This window comes from Molothrus aeneus, chromosome 9 (genome assembly GCF_037042795.1).
Source record: "Molothrus aeneus isolate 106 chromosome 9, BPBGC_Maene_1.0, whole genome shotgun sequence".
Classification (NCBI taxonomy): Eukaryota; Metazoa; Chordata; class Aves; order Passeriformes; family Icteridae; genus Molothrus; species Molothrus aeneus.
In genome coordinates this window covers 29251646-29260600 of record NC_089654.1, presented here as the reverse complement: position 1 = coordinate 29260600, position 8955 = coordinate 29251646, and the positions used below count along the sequence as shown (strand labels likewise).

General features: G+C 42.5%; 2 protein-coding genes across 4 annotated transcripts; one reads left to right on the top strand and one right to left on the bottom strand.

Moving 5' to 3' along the window:
- Nucleotides 1-91: 91 nt before the first annotated feature.
- METTL18 (methyltransferase 18, RPL3 N3(tau)-histidine) lies at nt 92-1992 on the top strand. 3 transcript variants are annotated; one of them, XM_066555978.1, is made up of 2 exons: nt 92-118; nt 577-1992. In XM_066555978.1, exon 2 carries the CDS (start codon nt 702-704, stop codon nt 1752-1754), a length of 1053 nt encoding a protein of 350 aa, XP_066412075.1. In that variant the 5' UTR covers nt 92-118; nt 577-701; the 3' UTR covers nt 1755-1992. The 3 variants fall into 3 exon arrangements, with proteins under 3 accessions (XP_066412075.1, XP_066412074.1, XP_066412073.1); XM_066555977.1 differs by having other exon boundaries at nt 102-292; XM_066555976.1 differs by having other exon boundaries at nt 102-292; nt 574-1992.
- A 4079-nt stretch (nt 1993-6071) lies between these two features.
- Nucleotides 6072-8895, bottom strand: LOC136560258 (14 kDa phosphohistidine phosphatase-like). Its single transcript, XM_066555979.1, has 3 exons — nt 8718-8895; nt 7768-7892; nt 6072-6258 (listed from the first exon to the last, which is right to left on the bottom strand). Exons 1-3 carry the CDS (start codon nt 8845-8847, stop codon nt 6166-6168), a joined length of 348 nt encoding a protein of 115 aa, XP_066412076.1. The 5' UTR covers nt 8848-8895; the 3' UTR covers nt 6072-6165.
- Between the last annotated feature and the right edge of the window lie 60 nt (nt 8896-8955).

The following is an 8955-nucleotide window of genomic DNA, read 5'->3' as shown; positions in this document are numbered from 1 at the left end:
AGCGCGGGGCAGCGGCGGGAGCGGCGCCCGCGCTCCCACAAGGCCCCGCGCCCGAGGAAGCGGAAGCGGCTCCGTGTGGGAGCGGCGGGGCATGGCCCGGAGCGAGCGGCGGCCGCGGGTGGGTGCGGGCACGGCGCGGGGAAAGCGCGGTGGGAAACGCTCCCGGAGCCCCCAGCCCGGCCTGCGCGGCAGCACCCGGACCGCTCCGCGCCTTGCGTTTGCGCCCCTTGAAACGCGGAGTCTGAAACGCGAGTTTTAGCGGAGCTGGCAGCTGTCCTAATTGCCTTGCCTGGTATGTGAGATGGGGTCAGCTGTGAGGCTGTGTTTTAATAAACATAAGTGGTTAGAGAGCCGTTTTTAAAATTCCAGAATAGTTAGGGTTGGAAGGGAGCTCTGGAGATCAGCCGGTCCAGCCCCCTCGCCAAGGCAGCGTCCCCGACGCGCCCCGGTGGATTTGGAATGTTTGGAGAGGGAGACTCCACGGCTTCCCGGGGGAGCCTGGTAATGAGAATCAGGATGCTACAACTAGTGCTGATATTAATGAGACATAAAACTATTAACTCTTATTTCCAGCAGCAGTTCACCTGGCTCTTGGCAAGACGTCTGATATTGCACCAGCGAAATACTCCGTCCCGCAACAATACCTAGATAAAAGCTTGGCTCTAAGAAATTAAGCTTTTAAAAAACTGTTATTCTTGAAAATGGATTTTCGATTTGATTTTGCTGTTGATGAAAATGAGAACAGTGAGGCAGATGCTCATTTCTTACTGCTGTGCTCTCCACAACACAAGCAGGAATCCAGGGAAAAGAGCAGGGAAACTGCTGATCTTGCACCAAAGTCCAGCCTGAAGCTGGCTGCTGCTAAGCACCAGGATGAGGCAGCTTTGAAGAAAAACCTCTGTGTGAAAGCTGCCAAGGAGCACAGCATTCCCCAAGATCTCAACAAAGTATTGGAAAATAAAGTCATGGAAACAGTATTGGGCCTGTCTCATGTAAAGCTGTCTGTAGTGGAAAGGACATGTTCAGGTGATGCTGACAGTGAAGGCATTGTGTCCAAAAGTGTTTCTTCTCACTCTGATCTCATCCCAGGAGTCTACGAAGGAGGGCTGAAAATCTGGGAATGCACCTTTGATCTCATGGACTACTTGTCTGAGGCTGAGATAGAATTTACCAACAAGACTGTACTGGATCTTGGCTGTGGGGCTGGATTGTTGGGAATTGTTGCTTTACGGGGTGAAGCTGCCAGAGTCCATTTTCAGGACTACAACAGCACAGTGATTGATGAAATAACCTTGCCTAACGTGGTGGCCAACTGCATCAGTGAAGGCAGGAGGATGGGCAGTGGGAAGGACAGAAAAGCCAGCAAGCCTCCTTCCAAGAGGCCCAGGAAAGCAGAGGGCTCAGCTGATGTGCTCAGCAGATGCAGATTTTTTTCTGGGGACTGGTCTCAAGTCAGCCAGCTCCTGTCAAACAGCAACAAACCCTGCTTGAAGTATGATATAATTCTCACCTCTGAGACCATCTATAACCCTGACTACTACAGTGCTTTGCATGATACACTGGCTCAGCTCCTGGATAGAAATGGCCGTGTGTATTTGGCAAGCAAAGTGCATTATTTTGGAGTTGGTGGTGGTGTCTATCTCTTTGAGAAATTCATTGAAGATAAAAATGTGTTTAAAACCAGTTTGGTTAAAACAATTGATCAGGGTCTGCAGAGATGCATTATGGAAATTACCTTTAAAAATTCCTGTTAAAATTAAACTAATTATCTTCCAAAACATAACTGAAAAATGTTTTAAATCCTCATGTCTCTCTTTGCTTTTTCCTCTGTTATTCTGGTTTAACAAATTAAGGATGGTGGTTGTGGAAATGTTTGACAAATTCTAGTGTTTGACTAGAAGCGAGGGACTTTTCTGGTGTTGGCTTTACATAGAGTTCTGTTTAAAGCAGCATCTGTTTATGATAATTAATATACACACAAAGATTAGGCAAGTCATTGTCTCCAGCCAGGCTTTCACATTCTCTGTCAGCAGCAGAACTGTACATCACAGGAATGGCATACATGATGTATTGTGGCTGAATGAGGTAAATTTAGCACCCAAAGTTAATGCAAGAGGCTTTTCTCAAGGGTTGGGCAGCCTGACTGCAGCCAGATTCAGGCAGGGACCACGCTCCTCTGAGCTCTGCTGCTTTGCCAGCAGAGGGAGATGTGATTGTATTTATCACTCACGGGGATCTCAGAAATCCATGTAACATTTCCATGTGTAGTGCACACATAACTTATTCAAGCCCTTTAAAGAGTGTAACAATATTAACCCCTGTGGTCTGTAAATTTCCACATTCAGATTCTGTCACAGGCTAAGAAAATTTCAGCAAGGAATTAGAAAAAGCCATGCTGGTTTAGAAGCTGACTTGAAAGAATATTCTACACAAGGTAAGTTCCTTCTACCAACCAACAAGCCTACAAATGAAATACTGGAGGATGACAGAACTGAGCTTTAGGAGATAATTGGAAAAGGAGATAAACTGTGCTATTAGAGGAGTTTAATAGATTGCTGTACTGCTTTAATAAGCTTTTTCCAGAAATGAATTGCCCCTTTCTCTAAACTTGCTGGGGGTACTGCTGAACATCCACACCTCTTCAGTCTTTTTACAGCAGTTTGGCAGGACAGAAAGCACTCAGAAAAACCTGAAATACAAGGCACTTCCCTAGGCTGAAGACAGTGCTGTTGCTGAAGAAATCACTGCAGACAAACCCCCAAAGAACTACACAACCTCATCTTGAGCACTCACTGCCACTGGCAATTCAAAGAAAAAGAGGAAATCCACTGCATGTTTCGCCCTGGCCAAAAGCAGACAGAAAGCTCTTAGCTGCTGTCATCATGCACTGCTTTATCAGGTGCCCTTGCAGAAATAGAAACTTGGAGACAGTGACCACTGCTGTAAACTGGATGCAAGGATCTTCAGGGTAGAGCAGAAGGCAATAGGATGGAAAGAAACTTAGTACAGCAGTGATCTACATCACTTTAATTATGCCATCAAGTTTCCATCACTGAAGGTGTCCAAAGTCAATCCTAAGTTTCCCATTTTGAACCTGTTGCTATTAAGACAGAGTTGTAAAGGATTTCCTGTACTTCACAGAAGAGCCTTCACTACTGTTTCAGGCTATTTTAAAGAGATGTTTTGGAAACTTCTGAATTTAGCCTCTCATAGGATAGAAGAGGGAGGGAAAAAGTAAGTTTTGCCATGACTGCTATGGTGCTTTGGAATTTTTCTGAACCAACTCTGAAACTTAATGATAACTGCTGACTACAGACTGAGGAACAAAGAAAGTTTTAGCTTGGGCAAATCAAGAAGGTACTGTTAACAGCTCTTTTTTTTTTCCTGTCAAAACAGAGAAGCTGGAAACAAATGGATTACCATTTGTCATTTTTCAAACTCAATTCTTAGATAAATCATGGCTTGCACTGAATAGTTTGTTCTACACCTGCTAGTCTAGTGCAGTTCCAGAGAACCATACCTGAAGTAATAAGAAATGTTGACCTCTATGACAAAGGATATGGTTAGGAACAAGAATCTCATGTAACTTTGGATGAATAAATGAAGAAGGCACTTAAAATCTTCTATAATATCTCCTCTTGATAATATTCCACTAGCAAACTCACTATCTCTGGTTTAATTACTGTGCCTTCACTCAGTATTTGGCTCAAACATAACTGGTTTTGTGCAAATACAGAATCAGAATTTTTAGGACGAGGGAAGAATGGCAGAGCCACAATGTTATCATGACTGCACACCTGCAAAACAAATAACCCCCACACAGAATAATGAGCTTCCAATTTCAGAATCTGATTAGAAAATGGAAGATGCTTTTTCTCAGGTGAAATCAGCACAATTAGCATTGGGATTTCCATATTTGAGATGAGTTCTGTTCTTAGAATTCAGCAGGTACATGCTGAGAGGAAACAGAATTCAACACTTAGTTTTGTAGGTTGTTGATGTTTCAATCTTCAAATAATACTAATTTCCCTCATCTACATTAAGGCTTGCTCTACCTGAGAAATCCTCACCACCCTAGTAACCAGTGTCCTGCTCCTCTTCACAAACTGGAATAGAAGAAAATAAACTTTTCATTCCTTTGTAACACTTGTATGTATTACTTAATGACCAGGGAAATTAAATTGCCCCAAATGACATTGCACTAAAAAAAATAACTGAATTGGGAGGTTCCTCAAAGTATTTTTTTTATGACACATTAAAATCTTTCTTCTATGAAGAAACAAAAGGTAGAGATTAGCTGGTAACTCAGTTTTGATCAGCTCACTCCAAATCATCACTGTTTTTCCTCCCCTCACGTTTTGAACATGTCATTACAATAATAAGTCCAGTGTAAGTTATGTCTTTCCTGTAAGTATTGTGGAGACAAAGATTAAAATCAGTCATTAAATACCTCAGGAAACTAAATTGAAAGGCTTGTTTGTTTTAACACAGTTATCCCTAACTGATGACTTCCATTTGAAGACTATTTGCCAGTTTGGGGAAATGAGGCTATTTAAAACTCAGGTCTGTATACTGGCAGCTACAGTTATTTTACTAAAGCTTAGGGGAAAAAAAGCCCTTGATCATGGAACTGGGAAGTGCCCAATTTGCAGGTTACTGACTTGTGTGCTATTCTTGGTTATTAGACATTGAAATCAAAATCTTGTTCAGTAAAATCAATCCTGTCATCATTACCACAGTATTTGAAGTGCAGCCAGATTAACCATTGCACAGGAACTCAAAGAGAAGCACAAAGAGCAGATGTAAAAGCAGGCAAGGGTGCTGGAGGGGAAAATCCAGGCTGCAAGGGGGGGATTCTGATGCCAACCAAGAGACCTGGAGCACCAGGTTTAGGAGATTCTGCTTTGATGAGATTATTGGGATGGAGACCCTGGAACTCTTCTGGTGAGGACTGGACTGAAAGGTTTGAGGATGAGAACAGAAAATTCCTCTCCACAACTGAAACAAAGGCACAGAAAGGTGACTTAAGATGGATCACAATTGTCAGAGGGGAGTAACAGCAGGATTTTTGGCAATAGAAACTGGCCTAAAGTGTCTCAGATTTCCTGGTTTGTACTGTTAGAGTCACTTGCATGCTGAAAAGGAAAGGCTTCCCTATACCACCAGATACTGCTGGGTAAGTGCAGTAGGAACCACAGAAAAGGGAAGACTATATAATCCAGAATACCTCCTCATCCAGAATATCTCCTCATCCAGAATTACCTCTGGAAATCAGCAAGCCTTCAAGACAGCAAGTCAATAAACCCACAAATGAATTAAATTAAAAGTATCATGAAACAAAGAGTCAAAATTGTAGCAAGTAATTAAACAACAAACAAAAGGCAACATCCTGTCACAGCAAGAGGGTGATGTTAGCTAATTCAGACACTGTCTAGGTGTACTGAGGAGGCAGTTTAACATAATTACTGCTAGGAAAATAAAAAAGCATTATTAAATTCACACAAATCAAAGCAGTTCAGGGGAATCAGAATGAAAGAAGCATTGGCAGAATTTTTACATTGCCACCAGTCTGCTATAGGGAAGGTTCTTACAGGAAAATCAAATATTTTGATCATTACTTCTGCAGAACATTAGATTTTAAAATCATTGAGGAAATCAAAGATTTGGATCATTGAAGAACTGTAACAGTCAACCCCAGCCTCCACACCAATCTTTTTTAAAATGTGGGTAAGAAAGATGAGAAGCTTAAAAAGTAATAGAAAAACAAATTGAAAAAACAAATAGAAAAAACAATTGAAAACACTGTGGTCAAAAGACCAGGCTTGGCCCAGTGGTGTTTGAAGTTGATGGTAAATCCTTAGGTGTCCTACAACAGATCACTGAAATGGGACTGGATGAAAACAAATCAGAGGTAAGGTGGTGTGGGAGTGTTTAACTAAAGGGCACATCAAAAAGGAAAGGAAAAAGGATTAGAACTCCATATTCTGCACAAAGCAATGATCTAAAAAATAAGATATTTCTGAGGATTACCGACCATATTATAAATTATGGCAGAGTCTAGTTACTCCAGATTTATGGTTTCACACATAGAACACACATTCAATTTTATTTATCAAAGTACAGCTCACAGTTACCAGGTTGGAACTGCTCATTGTGTTCACAAGTTTATTTCTTGTCATCTGACCATGTAATTTCATAATCTGTATACTCTTTCTTCAGTATCTCTACAGTGACTGAGTGATCTGCTTTTCCATAGCCCTGCAAGAGAGAACAAATTGGACATGGACATTAAATCATGAGAACCATTCAGTTTTTATCAGCACAAAGTTGTTCACATGCAAATCAAAAGTTCTAAAATAGATACTCTTGTAGTATCATGTTTTATTTTTCTATTATCCTCTCTAATTCCCCCCTCCCCAAATTGAAGTTCTAGAAAATGAGATGGAGTCACATAGAAAATGCATTTTCCACACAATTTCTCCAGCAGAAAGCTTGCTTTAAAATGTTCCCAACACATCAGGCACTGTATTTATGGAATGTTGCTTTAAACCAGAGATTGCATTGACCCACTTTAAAGTGTGAGCACACAAACAGCTGGTTTGGCTCACCTGATGGCAAAGGGAATAAGCAAATAAGTGTGAACATTTGAGCACTACTCTGGCACTAAAGAAATCACAGTCTTCATGTTTTATTTCTTTCCCACCCTCCCTTAGCTGATAATAGCACAATTTTAAGTATCTGTGCTCTTCAGCCATTGCAATTTCAAGGTAAGGTCAGATGACCCATGTGGGTTTTTGCCCTCGTTTAAAAATCACTGGTCACAGTGTTACTGTTTCACTGAAATTTAAGGTACTTGTGGTCAAAGTAGCCTCTCCATTATTGTCTTACATGACCAGAGTTATCTGGATTTCTTATTTCAGAACTACACATAACAACAGTGCAGTACACAGATAGAAATCTGTGATTTACAGGTTATTTTTTCCCCATAATATTTCATATGAAAGTTTACTTAGAATACTGAAAAAAAAAGAGTCCAAGGTTGTATTATAAACAAAACATACTCTTATTCATCAGTGACAGCCCCAAAGAGGAACAGCTTAAATAAACAAGCATTTAAACTGAAAAGGTTAAAGTTGATGCATTATAAAATGCAAGCTTTTCAAAAATAACAGATCATATAGTTATATCAGTTGGAAAGCAACAGATCCACAGCTCACTCCTGCTTTGGCAACCACTTTGAAGACCTCATCCAGCCTTAAAAATAGCAGTACAGCTAGGGAGGAAGTTAATGCCCATTTCTCTGGTTTCAATAAAACACCAAGGTAGTTCTGTTTTAGAGTCTGACACCAAACCTTCAAGTCAAGAGAAGCATTAAACCAATATAATTAATAATTTCTGACCTGGGACTGAGGTCATCTGAGCCCCAGGGTCTCCACCTGTCAGAAGCCCTCATGGCAATAAAACTCTGCTTTTACCTGATGCTCCTCCGTGAGCATCAAGGCACCAAAAGCAGAGAATTAACTCTGTTTCTCAGTCTGCAAGAGTTGATGGCTGCCTGTTAACACTTAATTTGGCAGCTAGATTAATAATACAGCTCTCCTTCCCTAAAACCATTGCTTTTCTAATCTATCTCACAAGTCAGACAGGCAAGTTTGCCAGTTAATGTTTAAATGTGATGTAAATTGCCAAAAGCCACCATGCTATTAACCAAAAATCCCACAGCATCAGAGACAGAGGCACTTGAAGGAAAATGAGAGCTGCACTTACTGTTGAGAGTCCAAATACCCTGATTTTCTTGTCTTTGCTATTATGTTCAATTTTCCCTCCTCCAAGGCACTTGCACTCATATCCCAGCTTTTCCATCTCAGGATTTACTTTTTCAAATATATGATCTGCACAAGAAGAATGGTGAGAGGCATTAGAACAGGAACTAGGCATTACATAGTCTAGAACTAATTTTTGGCTACTTTCTTATTTCACCTACGAAGCAGGGAGGTTTCTCTTCAGAGACACAGAAAAGCTGCAGTTAAAGCCCTTTATAGTTTTTTAGTTAGCATACATCATTCTCCAAAATGAGGCTGATTGTGTCAGGAAAATTAGTCCATAAACACCAGAGGTTTATTTATGTCCAAAATGGAAACAGAGAAGTCCTATAACTTTACTTGAATGAAGGGGGAGGTCATGGGCATTTCCTGCGGGGTCTCTCAAACTGTTACAAGACACAGTCTCCTTTTTATTATCATTTTTCTACCTCTCTCTTTCCCTTGAAAGGTACAGACTTCCCCAGTCGCCTAACAAACCCCATTTCTAATGTGTACCCCCCCCCCCCACCATTTTTCTTTTTCCCTATCTCTCTGTTCTTTTTCTGCAAATCCAGAGATTTAGCACAGTCTTGAGCAAGTCTGTGCCAACGAGTGGAATTCCATAGGAATTTAAGGTTCCCCCTCCATTGCTTTTTTCACCTCTCAATATTTGCCCTTATCCACTCTCAGGCCCACGGCTTGCAAAGACACCTCCTCGTTCCTTTCAACTGGCTTCCCAAACGGCACGCGAGAGATATATAGACCCAATTTTCCTATCACCCGGGGGACGCAGAAAAAGGAGGAAAAAGGGATTTTTGAGCTGTTTAGGGCAGGCTCCCGCTCCGCCTCAGACCCGCCGCCGGTGCGGGCCCCTCTGCGGCCGCTGCCCGCTCGGCCCCGCGGGCTGTCACGCACTGTGGAACTCGGCCGCCTTGGTGCCGCGGACGATGTCCCGCTGCCCGCCGCCGCCCGGGCGCTGCAGGCGCACCAGGATGTACTTGAAGGTGCCCTCAGGGTCGATCTCCACGTCCCGCACAGCCGCCATGGCGCCGCCGCCGTGAGGGCGGGAAGGTGCGGGGCGGGGCGGGCGCCATGGCGGCCGCGAGGCGGGACGAGCTGGGGGCGGTGGCTCGCCCTGAGGGGACGGGCGGCA